Here is a 19814-nt window from a genome sequence, read left to right as displayed (position 1 = left end):
GTCGGCTCTGGTTATACAACTGAATCCTCCATGAGACAATCAGCTCCCTGACATAGGAGCTGAGTCCCATTCAGATTTAGATTCTCCATTGCCCATAGCTGAGTCTATCAGATTTTAAATACACATGTGAAATTAAATCTGCCTCTCTTAAGTTTATTTTTGTGGCTCCTGCAATTCTCTGCTTGTGCCAGAAAGGAGATGAAAATAGCCCTGCAATTTTAATGAAGGTGGGTTTTACTCCTGGGTCTTACCACATTTAGGAAAGTGTATACATTTTGTACTTTCATGCAAAATTGTGCTTGGCACCGACCTGGTGGTCACGAAGGGAAGCAAGGGTGTTCTTCGATGAGAATTCTTGGGCAGCTGGGTCTAGTTCTGTTAGTGAACAGTATTCAAATGGAGGAATTGCTTTAGCTTGGAAAGTAGACCTCAGATATAGGAGGAATAGAGCAGAAGAAAAAGGAACTTATGAAAAACGGAATACAGAAGTGTAAAGGAAAGGTCAATGTCTATGACTGGCCCAGTCTTCTGGCTGTCTGTGTCCATGGATCATAACTCAGGAGTCATGGGAGTGCAGAGAGGGGGCAGGAACCTGCAACGGGGAGTCTGTGCTCTAGTTTTGGCTCTTCTGCTAATTAACTGAGCCCCTGAGAAACTCACTAAACATTTGTGGGTCTCTGTTGTCACATCTGAAACATGAATAGTTGGTCAATGCTTCTTAACCAGAGAAGAAAGCTAGAAAAATGGGGGGGGGGTAGGGGGTCTTGTTTAAAGACACGTGGCCAGGTGGGACACCCAGAAATGCGTATTTGCTGGGTTTGTGATGGGCCCCAAGTATGAGGTGCCTTTCTGATATTCAGTTCTGGTTAAGCATCAGTAAATCAGATGCTCTCTTAACATTCCTTCTAGCTCAAATATTCCCCAATTTCATGACTACCAGCCCTGTAGTGAATGCATGGTTAGGAGTCTACGGGTCTGGCAGACACTGCTGGTTGGACCCCTCTTCCTTTAGGAACAAAACCCAAAGTTTTTGCTCCGCACACGCCTCCCAGAATAACTATTACATTTCCCAGCTTTCCTTTCGGGATGTCCGTGGACTAAATTCTGGCCAAAGGGAAGTGGTGAGTGTAGGTTCTGGGAGCGCTCTTAAAAGACAGAGGTGTGCCCTCTTGCTTCTTCTTGCTGACAGGCATGCATAGATGATAGTGGAAGATGGGCCAGCTGGGTCAGTGCCGGACATGGGAGCTGCCATAGGAGATGGGAGGGAACCAAGACAGTGTGGCCTGGGTCCAGGATACCAGGGAGTCGTGTCAGGAGGGAACTTCTACCCCCAGGCTTCCTTTATGTGTGAGAGAAAGACATTATCATCTAGTTAAAGTAACTGCAATTTTGCTCTTACTCTTTCTTTCAGCCAAACCCATTTTAAACTAAAACAATATGGAGCATGGAAAAGACTTTACGGACTCCAGTTACGCTTCCCAATCTTCATGTCAGCAGAAATTAAATGTCTGTTTACTGTGGCTTCTTGTTTTCTACTTCTGTAAGTGTAGTATGTTTATAAGACAGAGAATACTATTGTCTTTTACAGAGAGCACTTCTTTCACAGCCAAAAATTCATGGAGAGGTATCACAATTTTAGGAAGCACAGTTTTCTTTTTATGATTTTATCTTATTCTCTACAAACATATATTATTTCCTTACCATATGCCATATATATATATATAAATATATATATATATATATATATTTATATATATAATTTTTGCCCTCAAAAATGGTCAGTCACCATTAATTTTGTGTGAAATTTGGTAGGACCTGAACTACAGTGAAATACCAAGAACTGCCATTTAAATTACATATTATTGCTAATAATTGTTATGACTGGCAATAAGCAAACATGTGGTGTTGAGTTTTTTAAACGCTTCTACATTTTTTTTGAAAGTTTGGGCTTTGACAAGAGCTCATTAGGAAAAAACCTTTAATTCTTTTCCTTCTTATTTATAGTTGAACAAAAGCGCACACCTCCACACACCATATATGTATACGATAATGGAATTTGTTTCTTGTGAACTTGCATTTAGCCTGTGAAAATTACCTTTAATGACTTTGAAAGATATTGTGCTTTTTGCACATTTTAAGTTTCTGATGGGGGACAGGGATGAGGGGCAGTGATGGGAGGATGGTGAAAGAAAAATTATATATATACATATACATATATAGAGAGATATAGATATAGATATAGATATAGATATAAAATTCAGGGCATAAGACCTGCAAAATTCTGGGATTAAAAGTCATGTGAATAATCGTTTCCATTTCCAAACCTCTCTTAATAAATAATGGTAAAATGCCACAGTAGATATTTCAGGCCATTTAATAAAACTCTCTTTCTCTGTCTCTCTGTCTCCCTTCTCTCATACACACACACACACACAGCACACCCCAAAACAAACTCATTCTCACATACAGAATAGAAACTAAACCAAATCAAAGAAAGATGATTGGGTGGGGAAAGGAAATGGGGACTCTTATGAAGAGCTCTCTCTGTTTACCTTCATTCCTCTCATCCGGGTCAGTGTAGATGGAAGCCAGAGTAAAGAGGGAAAAGATAACAAAAGCCAATAAAATGAATGCCATTTCCAGGTTGGTAAATGGAAGCTCCATGAAAGACCACAAACTTCTTCGCCTGCAATAGAAAGCAGACACTGGCTTAGTATACCCTGGTCCAGAGAGAACTTGTTGAGTAATTATTTATTGTAGAATGAGATTTACTAAGACTTTTTAAGATACTTCTGTGCACCTGGAACAACACACCTGGCACTAGCAGAAATGGAGGGTGCTCTCGTTTTTTGAAATTTGGCATCAGTCTTGGTGTAATTGAACTTAGACTTTGCTGTGTAGACTGGAGGAGAACATGGGAGTCTGAAGGGCAGAGTCAATTTATGTTTTATGAGCTTTTTGGACAAAACCCTGGGAGTAAAGTTAGAGTATATTTCATATCATGAAGGAAAAAATAATGTTGGTTTCTATCTCACTGACCACACCCAGGTTCAGAGTAATGTTCTTGTGCCTGAAGTTATCCAGCGTTTGCCAACCAGGTGATAAATCTACAATGGAAGCAATTTTTAGTGAAGAAACCATAGTCTTCAGAGTAGCTGGATCAAACTCAACCCAAATAAAGATAAATGTGTTAACAATTCAACCATGAGAACTTCCAATCTCAGACTCGAAAAAGGAGAGCTCATGTGTCTAGAAAGGAAAGCATAGTTCCATTGGGGGGAAAGGATAACATCTAGCTGGAAATAACCTCTGTCTTTCTGTCTTTCAATGTTTACTACATAAATGGAAAATATTTAAAACACTGCAGACATATGTGGGAATGTGATAATTTTAAGAAGACCCAAAGAAAGAGATTTCACATCTTTCCACTGCAACGCATTCCAAAGTCTTTATTTACTGTCTATTTTAGGGAAATAACTTATTGGGGTCTTTCACCTAAGGGTTCAGTCTCCTTTAAATATATTTTTTAAATGACTTCATCATACCCTGTAGTTGAGAGACAAGATTTGAGGTGGGAGTTAGGCTTGCTCTCTTTCCTAGTTGCAGTCTTCCAGTGTTGCTATAGCAGAACAGAGGTGGGTGAGGGGATAATAAGTTCTTTAAAATCTGCTGGTTTTGAACAGATTTCTGATTCTTTTTTTTTCTTTTGGACATACTTCTTACAATTGACAATAGTTTGGGGGATATTGATCAGAAGTCTGTAGCTTTTCGTAGGTTTGTAGGACAGAAAATTAGACATGGAATTTATGTGTCATAGGTATGCACATGTTAAGATATGAAGAATACTACCGGGGCTTCCCTGGTGGCGCAGTGGTTGAGAATCCGCCTGCCAATGCAGGGGACACGGGTTCGAGCCCTGGTCTGGGAAGATCCCACATGCCGTGGAGCAACTAGGCCCGTGGGCCACAACTACTGAGCCTGCGCGTCTGGAGCTTGTGTTCCACAACAAGAGAGGCCGCGACAGTGAGAGGCCCGCGCACCGTGATGAAGAGAGGCCCCCGCTCGCCGCAACTAGAGGAAGCCACGCACAGAAACGAAGACCCAACACAGCCCAAAATAAATAAATTAAATTAAAAAAAAAATAAAAGAATACTACCAAGGGGGTTAAGATGTATCTTGGAAATTTTTCACATCAGTGCACATTGGTCGAGCTTATTCTGGTTACTGGAAGCTGAGCATTCTAGAGTATGGCTCTACTGTCATTTAACCACTCATATTGATGGGAATTTGGGTTCCTTCTAATTTTTTGTCATTGCCAACAACGCAGCAGAAAATATTTTTTTGTAAATATAAATTTTCACACAGGTACACATATCTCTAGGAAAGATTTATAGAAGTAGAACTGCTGGATGTATAAACTTTTGAAATGTTCCTTCACAAATTTCCCTGAAATTTACAACCTTATCAGTACTATATGTAAAGAACTGGTTCCCAAATCCTTCCTCAACACTCCCTCTTTCGGTTTTCCCCCCCAATTTGAAGTTAAAAATATGATCTCATGTTTAAATTGGCTTTTCCCTGATTTCTAGTGAGGTTGAACATTTTTTATGTGTTGATTTATTATTTATACAGTTTGCTCTGTGAATAACTTGTCTTTATCTTTTGCCCAGTTTTAAACTGGGCATTTGTAATTTTCTCACTGATTTGTAGACACTCATTATAAACTTTGGATAAAAAATTCCTTTCAGGGCTTCCCTGGTGGCACAGTGGTTGAGAGTCTGCCTGCCGATGCAGGGGACGCGGGTTCGTCCCTAGGTGAAGTAGGTGAAGCTTCCTTGCCCAGTCAAGATTTCTGTTGGGCTACATGTTTTTCTACAGTGACTGATTTCTGTTCTTATTTGGACTCATATTTGCAAAGAAGCACTATATGTTATGTTTCAACTTTAAATTTTAAAATACATCATATGGTCCAGAACAAAAGCAATGTTCTTAAGTACCTCTGAATGTTCAAATGTAGATGATCTATGTAAATTCAGTTAGGGATCAAAATAGCCAGACTTCTTCCAGTGAATACTGAACTGACAGTCTTTGAAAATCTTTCTCTGGAGACTTCTTACAGTAACAGGGAAAAATGTGGGTTCTTGGTCAGTTTCTCAATAAATACAGTTTCCTGAAATATCTCAGGGCTTTGTCATACCTTATACCCTTTTCAACAAAGAAAGTTGTCTTAACTATTCCCTTATAAAAAGGCATAGAGTAAGAGAATTGAGAATGTTAATTACAAATGAGATAGTAGATTTACAAACTATTAAGAGCTGCAGAACTCTTGCAATACTAAAATATTCTGAGTTTTTTTTTATTTTTTATTTTTTTGCGGTACGCGGGCCTCTCACTGCTGTGGCCTCTCCCGTTGTGGAGCATGGGCTCCGGACGCGTAGGCTCAGCAGCCATGGCTCACGGGCCCAGCCACTCCGCGGCATGTAGGATCTTCCCGGACCGGGGCACGAACCCGCGTCCCCTGCATCGGCAGGTGGACTCTCAAACACTGCGCCACCAGGGAAGCCCAATATTCTGATTTTCTATTAAATATTTTTTATTCAGTTTTAAGATCACAGTTAAAGTACTTTAGCATGTTATACACATGACTTACATGTGCAATTTTTAGAAATTAAATTAAGTATAAGATTTTGAGGAAAGAAATTATATAAACGTGTATATTGACTTTTACTACACATACATCTAAGAAAGCAATAATTCTGTTGTACCATTAAGTGGAAATCATTTATTACATGGCACGTTTACACCAACTCTAAAGACAACCAAGCCAATTTCTGAAAGCAAGAAAAATGAGCAATTCGGTCATGCTGAAAACTGTCAACAGACTTAAGACCTGGTGGCCAAATGAAGCTGTGGTTAATTTATAATAGGTAAGTAAGCAATTCAAACCTATGGGAAAAGTTCATAATCTGGTAATGTGGACTCGCAGGTGGTTTTTATTCCTTTTTGACAGATTCCTGAGAGCAAGCCATGAATGCTAAGGAAATGAGAAACATGTTGCCGAGCATGTGCTGAGCTCCAGATCACAAACCTCCCCCACCCCAGTTCTGCCGCTACGAGCTGACGCACTAAAGGGAGGTGTCAGTGGACGTGAGCACTCCCCTGAGGCCGCCAGGGGATGTGATGGTTAGTCCACGAAACGCGTGCCTCTGTGATTTAGGTTAGAGCTTGTGAGGTAAGACGTGTGGTGCGGTGCAGTGGGAGGGTGTGGAGGCATGGAATTAGGTCCTTGCTCCTCGGTAACCAGTTCTGGCCCAAGTTATTAGAAAATCTCTGGAAAGAGTAGTAATGTTCACAGTAACTAATTCTGTGCATAAAGATCAACTTAAGGAATTGACAGACCATTAGCCAGACTCATCAAGAAAAAAAGGGAGAAGACTCAAATCAATAGAATTAGAAATGAAAAAGGAGAAGTAACAACTCACGCTGCAGAAATACAAAAGATCATGAGAGATTACTACAAGCAACTCTATGCCAATAAAATGGACAACCTGGAAGAAATGGACAAATTCTTAGAAATGCACAACCTGCCAAGACTGAATCAGGAAGAAATAGAAAATATGAATAGACCAATCACAAGCCCTGAAATTGAAACTGTGATTAAAAATCTTCCAACAAACAAAAGCCCAGGACCAGATGGCTTCACAGGCGAATTCGATCAAACATTTAGAGAAGAGCTAACACCCATCCTTCTCAAACTCTTCCAAACAATTTCAGAGGAAGGAACACTCCCAAACTCATTCTACGAGGTCACCATCACCTTGATACCAAAACCAGGCAAGGATGTCCCAAAGAAAGAAAACTACAGGCCTATATCACTGATGAACATAGATGCAAAAAGCCTCAACATAAGACTAGCTAACAGAATCCAACAGCACATTAAAAGGATCATACACCATGATCAAGTGGGGTTTATTCCAGGAATGCAAGGATTACTCAATATACGCAAATCAATCAATGTGGTACACCATATTAACAAATTGAAGGAGAAAAACCATAGGATCCTCTCAATAGATGCAGAGAAAGCTTTTGACAAAATTCAACACCCATTTATGATAAAAACACTGCAGAAAGTAGGCATAGAGGGAACTTTCCTCAACCTAATCAAGGCCATATATGACAAACCCACAGCCAACATTGTCCTCAATGGTGGAAAACTGAAACCATTTCCACAAAGATCAAGAACAAGACAAGGTTGCCCACTCTCACCACTCTTATTCAACCTAGTTTTGGAAGTTTTAGCCACAGCAATCAGAGAAGAAAAGGAAATAAAAGGAATCCAAATCGGAAAAGAAGAAGTAAAGCTGTCACTGTTTGCAGATGACATGATACTATACATAGAGAATCCTAAAGATGCTACCAGAAAACTACTAGAGCTAATCAATGAATTTGGTAAAGTAGCAGGATACAAAATTAATGCACAGAAATCTCTGGCATTCCTGTACACTAATGGTGAAACATCTGAAAATGAAATCAAGAAAACACTCCCATTTACCATTGCAACAAAAAGAATAAAATATCTAGGAATAAACCTACCTAAGGAGACAAAAGACCTGTATGCAGAAAATTATAAGACACTGATGAAAGAGATTAAAGATGATACAAATAGATGGAGAGATATACCATGCTTCTGGATTGGAAGAATCAATATTGTGAAAATGACTCTACTACCCAAAGCAATCTACAGATTCAATGCAATCCCTATCAAACTACCAGTGGCATTTTTCACAGAACTAGAACAAAAAATTTCAAAATTTGTTTGGAAAAAAAAAAGACCCCGAATAGCCAAAGCAATCTTGAGAACGAAAAACGGAGCTGGAGGAATCAGGCTCCCTGACTTCAGACTATACTACAAAGCTACAGTAATCAAGACAGTGTGGTACTGGCACAGAAACAGAAAGATAGATCAATGGAACGGGATAGAAAGCCCAGAGATCAACCCATGCACATATGGTCAACTTATCTTTGATAAAGGAGGCAGGAATGTACAGTGGAGAAAGGACAGCCTCTTCAATAAGTGGTGCTGGGAAAACTGGACAGGGACATGTAAAAGTATGAGATTAGATCATTCCCTAACACCATACACAAAAATAAGCTCAAAATGGATTAAAGACCTAAATGTAAGGCCAGAAACTATCAAACTCTTAGAGGAAAACATAGGCAGAACACTCTATGACATAAATCACAGCAAGATCCTTTTGGACCCACCTCCTAGAGAAATGGAAATAAAAACAAAGATAAACAAATGGGACCTCATGAAACTTCAAAGCTTTTGCACAGCAAAGGAAACCATAAACAAGACCAAAAGACAACCCTCAGCATGGGAGAAAATATTTGCAAATGAAGCAACTGACAAAGGATTAATCTCCAAAATTTATAAGCAGCTCATGCAGCTCAATAGCAAAAAAACAAACAACCCAATCCAAAAATGGGCAGAAGATTTAAATAGGCATTTCTCCAAAGAAGATATACAGACTGCCAACAAACACATGAAAGGATGCTCAACATCATTAATCATTAGAGAAATGCAAATCAAAACTACAATGAGATATCATCTCACACCAGTCAGAATCGCCATCATCAAGAAATCTAGAAACAATAAATGCTGGAGAGGGTGTGGAGAAAGGGAACCCTCTTGCACTGCTGGTGGGAATGTGAATTGGTACAGCCACTATGGAGAACAGTATGGAGGTTCCTTAAAAAACTAAAAATAGAACTACCATATGACCCAGCAATCCCACTACGAGGCATATACCCTGAGAAAACCATAATTCAAAAAGAGACCATGTACCAAAATGTTCATTGCAGCTCTATTCACAATAGCCCGGAGATAGAAACAACCTAAGTGTCCATCATCCGATGAATGGATAAAGAAGATGTGGCACATATATACAATGGAATATTACTCAGCCATAAAAAGAAACGAAACTGAGCTATTTGTAATGAGGTGGATAGACCTAGAGTCTGTCATACAGAGTGAAGTAAGTCAGAAAGAGACAGACAAATACCGTATGCTAACACATATATATGGAATTTTTTTTTAAAATGTCATGAAGAACCTAGGGGTAAAATGGGCATAAAGACACAGACCTAACTTGAGAATGGACTTGAGGATATGGGGAGGGGGAAGGGTAAGCTGTGACAAAGCGAAAGAGAGGCATGGACATATATACACTACCAAACGTAAGGTAGATAGATAGTGGGAAGCAGCCGCAGAGCACAGGGAGATCAGCTCGGTGCTTTGTGACCGCCTGGAGGGGTGGGATGGGGAGGGTGGGAGGGAGGGAGATGCATGAGGGAAGGGATGTGGGAACAGATGTATATGTATGACTGATTCACTTTGTTATTAAGCAGAAACTAATAAATAAATAAATAAATAAATAAATAAATAAATAAATAAATAAATAAATAAATAAATAAAAAAGATCAACTTCAGGGCAGGATCAATTTTGACCACTGACTGCAACAAGGAAACAGTGGCCACCGAATTTCTAAGTACAAGGTTTCCTCTTTTCTGTTATTATTATAAATCATACCACCACAAATAAAATTTGGCCAGGAGAGGAAACTTTCTGTACGTGTGAAGAAAATGTATATTGATATTTTTAAGGAAAGCGTAGCACAAACAGATGGACGTGTATGAGGGGAATCAAATGTACTTGTCTTGTTGTTCACTCTTTTGCTGCTTCTGTTTCTAAAATGTAAGATAATGTCCCCAGTGAAAAGGACAAGGTCATTTAATATGGGGTATAATAAACTTCACTATCACTTCCAAACTATATAAAAGCAAAGCAGTCCATCAGACTCTGAATACATCACCAGACATATCTGGTAAGATGAACTGAACCACTGTTTCTTTTTTTATTGTAAGTATGAGGTTAGTCAATCTAAATAAGATAACTGTAAAATAAAAAATCCCCAAACTCAAAGAAACACAAAATCCAAATCTAATTCTTTGGGAATGCTTGTCTAAATAAAAGCAACACCTAATTAACAATTAGTACACTCTTTATAAGGTGCAAAACAAGATCCTATGTGGGGAAAGCTAAATTTTAATTCCCACCTAACAGTCACTCTGAATACTTTATAGGTCAAATGTAATAAGAGCATTTGCTTCTACTGCCCATTTTCAGCAATACATTGTTCTCTCTGGAGAAGGTGGTTTGGGAAGTCAAAACACTGCAGTGGAAAACAGTGGCCCTGACGGTAGAAGCAAAAAAAGACAAACCTTTGAAACAGGACTTACTGGAATTAACCGTTAAAGCCGAGGTAGCCCATTAGGATTGGCCTTATCTGAGGGCTCTGTGAAGCAGTGCAATCAAAGGTGAACCTTCTCACAGCATCACGTACACCCCGACTTCCCCTTTACAAATGATGACTCCAGGCCTTGCACGACTTCCTTCCTTTTCCCCCAAGAAGCGGCGATGCTTCCCCTTTGCTGTATGGATGCTGGCCTCCAGCCTCCAGCTGCTGGTCTCCAGAACACTTAGGATTCATACAGTAGTTTAACAGGCAGCATGGTCCCACTGCTTCACATTAATGCCAAATGCCAAACTTGGAACAGAGCTACTTGATATTCCCCATCCCTCCCCCGGAACTGTATAGACAAAACATGTCATTCAGTTTTCAGCTTACTCCTAGTGCTGTATCGATTTATAATCTGCTTGAGATTTTACATAGGTGCAAACATTTCCAGAGGATGAGCCAAGGACTACAGAGTGCAAACAAAATTTTCTATGACTCAGGCAGAGTAGCATCTGACTTGATAAGAGAGTGACAGGGATTACACAAGTTGGATTCTAAATAACCAGACCCGTTCAGATGCTCCTTTTTGTTCACAGTGTTCGATCACTTTTTTTCTCGGCAGCAGTTTGAATGGCAGGAACTATAATAACAGTGATAACGTGGGAATGAGTTGAGCATGGCTTTGAGGGGGCACTGGTAGAAAGCTCATCTGACGGAATTAAATAAATATATTTTCGGGGGGGAAAAGACTGTCAGAATTACAATGGTATGATATATCCTTTTAAAAAAGAGGGCTTTAAAGAATTCACCATTTTCATCTAAAATCTGGGACCTAACCTAGTTTGGGGATAAGAACCTGTGTCTTCAAAGTGGCTGTGGGACCTTTTGCCTTTTCCTGGCCTCATTACAGTTATCCAAACAAATAAACACTTAAGAAGGGCGTCTTACAGTATTTTCTCTCTTTCACTCAGCTTCTTGGAGCTGCAGCTTCAGTAACTATAGTATACTCTACACACTTCAAAATTACATAGGAAAATACCCAGAATAACTAAATAAATAAAAGGCTAAAGAAAACTGGAACAGTACTGTGTCTCCATCTGAGACTAAATCATCCACTTCCAGCAACACAGAGAAGGGCTAGGACAATTTTGTTCCAAAGATTTATATACAGGTTTGAATCTAGAAATTAAGGTAAAAGCATAAATATTGAGAATTTCAACTAGATTCAGAATGGTTTCAGAAAGATATGATACAACAATTTAGAATAAAACAAAGGCAGAAGAGCATCATATTTTGGTTTGCTTGAAATATATATAAGGTGCAACAACTTTTTCTCTTGAGGATGCTTGTGGGACAAATGTTAGTGTAGATGGTGTTTGCTGGCAGATTAAGGTACACACCATAGCAATATGATTTTCTAAAATAAAAAAGAATGAGAGAAGTGAAATGAAAATGATAAATGGGGGAGGGTACTACATGTTGGTCTGCAATATTTGTGCTCACAAATGTTGTTACCTGAAAATACCAACACCCCTCTCCAATGGATTCAGGGCATGAGAAAAGCACTATTTTTGAAATCAAGACATTACTCAGAGAAATGACAAGGTGAGTGTCTAAAAGACTATAGAGCTTTGCAGGATTTCTGCTACTCTCAGTGCCTAACCGCTTAAAAATTAAGCATGTCTACAAAAAGGTGGGTTTTTTTTTTTTTCTGAAGTACCTGAAAACAGTCGTATCCAGTAGGTCGCCCTCCACCCCGACCCCTGCCTAAGGGAAAAGCCACTGAGGTTTAGGAAAAGCAGATCAAGTAAGATATATTAATCACATAGAAAAAAGTCATCTTTTGTTTTGCTTCTTTTTAAGAAAGGTCCCATGAATATACAGCACTCTGTTAAGGAACTCTAGTGAAATGTAATCAGAGGACTGGAGGAGAGGGCACTGGCAAAAATAGACCTATTCTAACATGTTCTAGAGAATAACAAGTTAGTGCCATTGTCAAGGTGCATGTTCTGCACCAAACAACTTTTGTTGTTGATTTTATTTTTTTTTTTGGATTTTAGCTAATTATAATTTTTAAATCACTGCTAGCAAGTGGTCCAGAAACTCCAACAGCCACCAACACTGGGACCCAGCAATTTTCAAACATTCACTTTGTGTTTCGAAATTTAGAAAATATTAATACAACAGCATCGTAGTAAAAATATCATGCTAAAATCTGGGGTTGCTCACCTGATTTATTTCTGTGTGAATGGGGCTAAGCTTCTGCCTCTGATTAACCTTGCTTACTAATTCCTTCTTCCTCCATGCCCACAAGGAATATGCATTTTTGAGGACACCGTTCCAATGCCCTGATGCCCTCTTTACCTGCTTTGAAAAAAACAAAAGCCCAAATCTCTCTGTTCTTTTTCAATTCTGTTAGTATGTTGTACATATTTTCCAGCACTGAAACTGAAGTAACATCTACAACCGTGAAAAGCTAAACCTAGTCAGTACTAATAGAGTCATTTTTTGGTATGGCTATTAGGTCAAATTACGATGAGAAAAAAAATCATCATTACAATTCAGTCAAGTATAAATAAGATAGCTAGATAAAACCTTGTAAACTGTCACCATTTAGAGATCTAATTCAAAAGTTTCAAACTTGAACTAACACTATCAAAATTCCGCCAGTTTGAAAACCAGTAAAAATTATTGCTGGAATCCAATACTTAAAAGTTGGTAGTTTGTGCTGTGATGCAAGAGTGGGGAAATACTTTGTGCTATGGAACAAATACCCTGTAAAATCTGTAGCCGAAGACTAATTTTGATTTATCACTTTGCATCTGTTGCTAAGAAACAAGATACTGTGAACGTCAGGTGATGGAGTCAATATGTTGAATGTTCTAAGCCACTTAATCCAGTTGCACTGGCATATGTATGGTTGGTTTTATGTTCAAAAGCAACAAAACATGAAAAGGAAACAGGAAACTTGCAGGTGGATCTATAACTGCGAGTCCCACTCTGGTCAGGCACACCTCCCTCATCAATACCTCCGTAACCACAGAAACTCAAAATGGCTCTAAAAACCTGCAGTGCCAATTAGGCTGTGCATAGCAATTGCTACCCGTCCAGTCTGTCTGGGATGGATGTAAAAGGGCTGTAGCTCAAAGACCACACAAAGTGAGTGTGTCTTCAATGTGTTCTGAATAGTGAAGTAATCCTAAGGTCACTTCTGAATACTATTTTTCTTTTTTTGTCTGTATGAACGATCCATTGGTCACTCAGACCCTTGTGTAAAAATAAAAGAATCCTCAAGGCATGAAAACATCAGTAATCTGTAATCTGCTGGACTCTTCCCCTGTCTGGGAAAATATTCGCCACAATTGGACCCAAGCAAATTCTTCTTGGTCACTCAAGGCTAAGAAAAAAATTCTGCTTGTAAGAACTGTAATTTTTCTTCTTCTCTCTCTTTCTCTTTGTGCCAGCAAACTACCACTCTGGTGGCAAATATAAAAGTGCAGAATATATGGACCACAAGGCCGAGCATACACCGCTAACAGCGGTACATCTGCCTGCCCGTGCTGTTTGGGAGTCTCTGGAAGAGGCTTTTTAATATTATTCTACAATGTAAATGTAGGTATAGCCTATTATATAAACCATCTTAGAACATAAACCTCCATGTACAAAAAAGACTAAGAATATCTAATAATAACTAGTGCAGTGTGTCAGTTTTTGTTTTTTTGCTTTTGGTTTTTGTTTTGAAAGAATAGCTAGGTAATATATGAAACTAGTTTCACACTCTCTGGTTGGTAAAAGAGATGCTGGATTAGCTACAGTAAAGGCAGCCTTTTACCAAGTTACCACCTATTACCATCAAAAGCCTTCCATAGAAAGCAAAGCTCTAGGATCATCCCATTTCTGCTCATTATCAGACAGACAACATCACCCTCAAAGACTCTGGGTTCTGAAAGAACAAACTGGCCCAGGGTGCCAACTTCTGCTTCAAGTGAATCTGGGCCGTGTAGGGCAACAAGCACTTGTTTGCTGTCTCTATCTGCCACCACATGGACTCACTAGCATCTCTCAATAAAGACAAGGCTAGGGTAGTAGGTAAAGCACAATGTTTTACAATTAAAGGGCGCTTCACTGGTCAGCGCAAGAAATAAGTACAGGAGTCGGGGGCATTTCTTTTGGCTGTCCATCATGGGGGAGCGGAGTTGATCTCTGACTTCTATGCATTTTCCATGGCAGCCACTTCGGCCGGCACAGCGAGGCTGAAGAACGCAGACACGGCGGGCATCTCTGGGGTGCTGCTCCGCGTCTCCGTGGCCTCTCGGTTGTGTGAGCATTCGTCATTGCAGCCTGTCTCGGTCACCTTAACAAGACTCCTCTGCAGGTGTTCCTTTGGTTTGTCATCCAAAGTACCTCCTGCTGGTGATACCCGGCCATCTGCTGTCCTGACAAGGTGTGTGATCTTGGTTTTCCTTGCTTTTCTCTTTTGACTGCCCACCAAGGGTTCTTGCGCCCTTGTTGGCTCTGGAGTGTTGGGAATGGATGGGGCATTTGTAACCTTATAAGCAGGCTCTGTGGTGTTTCTGTCTTCTGAAAATATGGCTTCTGTAGGGTGAATGGCAGCCAAGAAGAGTTGCTTGTTTGACCATTTATCCCCACTTCCTTTTTCCGGAACATTAGGCTTCTCCTTTTTGTGCTTGTATTTGCTGACAATTTTGTGGAATAAGTTCTTTTTCTGAGACTGGAAAGGACCTTTGCTGGTTTGGGTCGGTTCTGAGGACATATGTCCGCTCTTCTTCTTTTTTCTTGGGACAGGTACACATTTCTGGTCAAATGTAACAGGACTATACTGAGGGAGGCTGTTGAATTTCTTTTCAAATTCTTCATCCAGCTTTGCTGAGCCAAGGAGAGAGTCTTCCTTTGGCTTTGTCTTCTTGAACTTCTTGCTTCCACTGGTCCCACTCTGGTGAAATGTCCAGCTTTCTTCATGCCAACACTCTTCATGATCAGAGGACTTTCCTTTTCCTGACCTTCGTTTCCCTCTGCCAACATTAGCTCGCAGAGAGGTGAGCATACCCTCAGACACCAGGGTTTTATAAAGAGCACCTTTGCAAGACCTCTCAGATTTCCGGGAGCCACAAGTCTCTATTTTTCTGTGACACTCACTGTCCTCAGGCTTGGCCTGTCCCGATAGACTGGGTGGTAATGCATCCTCCGTAGGGGTCAAAGGTTCTGCTTTTATACCCTCTGGGACCTCACCAGAAATGTTCTTGCTGGCAGAAATACTGATAAAATCTTGAGGTCTTGACTCTTGGGTGGTGTCTGAGGATCTCTCCTTTGACATTTTCTTCTCTCTTGATTTCACTTTCTTCTTTGGTGGCTTGGCATCCAAAATGCTTCCCTTGCCACTCGAGGATGTATGCACCTGCTTGCGAGGGGTATCTCCAAGCTTCTCGATGCCCCAGTCTCCCTTTGCAACAGCTTCAATGGTGTACATGACACTCTCGATATCAGATTCCGAGGACTGCCTCTTTTTGCAAGTCTTCTTGGGTGTGGATTTATCATTTCCCTGTCGATCCATTTTGGTTTTCTTCTTTTCCTTTTTTAGCTTTTCTGGTTTGCTTAACGCTGTGGGAATCTCGATGATCCTAATGCCATGAGGATGGCACATGTGATCCTTCCTACTGGGAACATCGCTTATTATTATCTTGCTACTGCCAGAGTAAGAAAAATCAGGGAAGTGACTACATTTTTGATCTTCCTCTAATTCTTCCTTTTTAATTGCTTTAGGAGCTTCCATTTTTATACCCATTATATCATCCATTCGCAGCTCCTCAAAATTTCTTAATTCCTTAGAATCTCTTACATTTTCCTTAGCTGATTTTTCAAATTCTGCTTCTTTCTGGAACCTGGCTTCATCTATTTTCTCCATTTTCATTTCTCTTTCTTCCTTGCCCTTCTCCAGTTCTTGAATTCTTCCGCCATCTGATTCTTTGGCTTTTATTAGCTTTGATTCTTCCATTTTCACCCCCTCTGATGCCAGGCACATCTCTGCCAGTTGAAAGAGTGCAGACTCTCCACAGCGTTTTACAGGTTCAGCACCGCCCAACTGTGAAGTCTTCGAACAGATCTCTGCAAACTGAAACAAGGCTGATGCTTGACATTGTTTTGACGGAACATCAGGGTGGGAGGTACCTGAAGATATCTCGGCAAACTGAAATAATGGTGACTCCTGACGCAATTCAGAGGATTCTGAAACATCAGGCCTGCAAGTGCCAGAGGATATCTCTGGTGTACCAAGAACATGTTCTCCAGCTAAAAGCAGCATGCTCAGGCCTCCCATTTGAGTAGGATCAGCCAGCCCAAAGTTAAGCTGAGGCATTTCTTCAGGCTTTGTTTTCTTGGGGCTTGGCAAGGCTCTTGAAGAGTCAGATGGGAAGGCCCACAGTTTCTCCCGTGGATTGACAGTGGATGTTGGGGATTTCACAGGCTTGTTTGTGGTAGCACACCATTTGTAGCCAGGATTTGCTTTCATAAATGCATGTTTATACTCCTTGGCCATGTCTGTGTATTTCTGCTTTTCCTTTGGATCGAGAACAGCCCACCAATCAGCTAGTATCTTGGTAGCACCTCGGTTATCAAGCCTGTTCCTGTGTTCCTGACGTACAAGAGAGCGATGACGTTTGCAAAATAAGAGAAATGCATTCATTGGTCTCCGGGCTCGCTGTTCTGGTGATTCATCATCTTCAGTTTCACCATCTTGCTCTAGACCCGCGGCCCCAAGAAGTTGAACCTTATCAATATCCTCCTCTTGGTCTTCCTCTTCTTCCTCTTCTGAAAAGTCAAGAAGTTTCTTTGCTAGCAATGGATGCCACTGAAGGCACTTTCGTTTTGGTCGTTTTCCAGCTCCTTCTCCTTCTGCGGAATAATCTTTATTTCTATGACTGCCTTTCATTACTCTGACCGGTCAAGTCAAGACTTTCCATCGTGAGTTCAATGGAACATCGGAACTTCCAGCTTCTGTGATGCAGCAGAATTCCAGGAAGGCAAACGGAAAGTACACAGGGAGGAAGATGAACTGCGGCAAAGCCTGTGTCCTATGATACTGACCGCGCGGGTTCGCCGGGCGCGAGGGCGTGTGTGTGGCTCGCCCTCAGCGGCCAGTCAGGGCTTCTCTATGGGAAAGTGGAGAGAGAGGAGCTCGCGGAGCCGCTCGGCCTCCCTTCACTGTACACTCCAAGATTCTGCTGTTTAAAGAGTGACTCTCATAACCACTAAGGACCTACTCTAGAGCACAGGGAACTATACTCAATATTTTGTAATAACCTATAATGGAAAAGAATCTGAAGAAGAATATATATATATGAATCACTGTGCTGTACACCTAAAACTAACACAACATTGTAAATCAACTATACTTCAACTTAAAATGATGAATTAATTAATCTAATTAAATACAATTTCTTCCCTAAAAAAATAAGAATGACTCTCAACTCTTCTAAACATATAAAATATTTTCTTAAACCTTAATCCACCCACTCCTGACACGTTAGGACCTGAGGCAAGACTGCGCTGTGCTGGAGGCTGAGGCCCTGCCCTCCAGCTCTGGGTCTGCCCCGTGTCCTGTAGGGCCTTGCTTACGGGACGGAACCTGGACGCCCAGCCACGTAGCCAAGCTCCCACCTCCCCTGCTGCACACAGATGAGCTTGGCCCCCTGGGGCCTGCAAGCGTCACATCTGTGGCTGGGCTCGTCTTCTAGACCATGGTCGTCACCTGGAAGCTTCTTAGAAATGCAGAATCTCAGGTCCCACCCAGACCTACTGAACAGTAGTCTACTTTTTCATAAAATCTCTACGTGACTTATGTGCAAGTTAGAGCTTGAGAGCCTTTGCTCTCACGTGGGAGGCTGAGGTCAGAGGCACCCATCTCTTAAGTTTAAGAGACTCCCTGTTAAAATGCTTTGTTCGTCTTTTGACCTCTGAAGGACTTGAGAAGATTCTGGCCAATGATCAGTTCTGTTCAATTCCTTGTTGGACTTAAGGTACATTCCAAACCATAGCTGATTTTTCCTCTTATACATTTCATTTTTTTCGGTCAGGTAATTTTCCTTAAGCTGTATTCTTAGTTAGAATGCACCCCACCCACCCTACTCTGTCAATATCACCTGCATCAGGGTGGCCACCTCTTCCGTGAAGCCCACCGCAATACCCCCAAGGAAGAGCTTCCGTTCTGACCCCATCCTCCTTAGTTGAAAACTCTGGTAGCGCATTCACTGGGTCGGCTCTGGTTATACAACTGAATCCTCCATGAGACAATCAGCTCCCTGACATAGGAGCTGAGTCCCATTCAGATTTAGATTCTCCATTGCCCATAGCTGAGTCTATCAGATTTTAAATACACATGTGAAATTAAATCTGCCTCTCTTAAGTTTATTTTTGTGGCTCCTGCAATTCTCTGCTTCTGCCAGAAAGGAGATGAAAATAGCCCTGCAATTTTAATGAAGGTGGGTTTTACTCCTGGGTCTTACCACATTTAGGAAAGTGTATACATTTTGTACTTTCATGCAAAATTGTGCTTGGCACCGACCTGGTGGTCACGAAGGGAAGCAAGGGTGTTCTTCGATGAGAATTCTTGGGCAGCTGGGTCTAGTTCTGTTAGTGAACAGTATTCAAATGGAGGAATTGCTTTAGCTTGGAAAGTAGACCTCAGATATAGGAGGAATAGAGCAGAAGAAAAAGGAACTTATGAAAAACGGAATACAGAAGTGTAAAGGAAAGGTCAATGTCTATGACTGGCCCAGTCTTCTGGCTGTCTGTGTCCATGGATCATAACTCAGGAGTCATGGGAGTGCAGAGAGGGGGCAGGAACCTGCAACGGGGAGTCTGTGCTCTAGTTTTGGCTCTTCTGCTAATTAACTGAGCCCCTGAGAAACTCACTAAACATTTGTGGGTCTCTGTTGTCACATCTGAAACATGAATAGTTGGTCAATGCTTCTTAACCAGAGAAGAAAGCTAGAAAAATGGGGGGGGGGGGTAGGGGATCTTGTTTAAAGACACGTGGCCAGGTGGGACACCCAGAAATGCGTATTTGCTGGGTTTGTGATGGGCCCCAAGTATGAGGTGCCTTTCTGATATTCAGTTCTGGTTAAGCATCAGTAAATCAGATGCTCTCTTAACATTCCTTCTAGCTCAAATATTCCCCAATTTCATGACTGCCAGCCCCGTAGTGAATGCATGGTTAGGAGTCTACGGGTCTGGCAGACACTGCTGGTTGTACCCCTCTTCCTTTAGGAACAAAACCCAAAGTTTTTGCTCCACACACGCCTCCCAGAATAACTATGACATTTCCCAGCTTTCCTTTCGGGATGTCCGTGGACTAAATTCTGGCCAAAGGGAAGTGGTGAGTGTAGGTTCTGGGAGCGCTCTTAAAAGACAGAGGTGTGCCCTCTTGCTTCTTCTTGCTGACAGGCATGCATAGATGATAGTGGAAGATGGGCCAGCTGGGTCAGTGCCGGACATGG

The 19814-nt window shown here is 41.1% G+C and overlaps 1 protein-coding gene across 2 annotated transcripts; it reads right to left on the bottom strand.

The window, feature by feature from the left end:
- Window positions 1–14512: 14512 nt before the first annotated feature.
- On the bottom strand, window positions 14513–17248 carry LOC132486814 (HMG box transcription factor BBX-like). 2 transcript variants are annotated; one of them, XM_060094386.1, is made up of 2 exons: window positions 15046–17248; window positions 14513–14955 (listed from the first exon to the last, which is right to left on the bottom strand). In XM_060094386.1, exons 1-2 carry the CDS (start codon window positions 17246–17248, stop codon window positions 14513–14515), a joined length of 2646 nt encoding a protein of 881 aa, XP_059950369.1. The 2 variants fall into 2 exon arrangements, with proteins under 2 accessions (XP_059950369.1, XP_059950366.1); XM_060094383.1 differs by having other exon boundaries at window positions 14513–17248.
- Between the last annotated feature and the right edge of the window lie 2566 nt (window positions 17249–19814).

Source organism: Mesoplodon densirostris, chromosome 1 (assembly GCF_025265405.1).
Source record: "Mesoplodon densirostris isolate mMesDen1 chromosome 1, mMesDen1 primary haplotype, whole genome shotgun sequence".
In the NCBI taxonomy this organism is placed as follows: Eukaryota; Metazoa; Chordata; class Mammalia; order Artiodactyla; family Ziphiidae; genus Mesoplodon; species Mesoplodon densirostris.
Note: the sequence above shows the minus strand (reverse complement) of the source record. Positions and strands in the feature narration are given on the sequence as shown.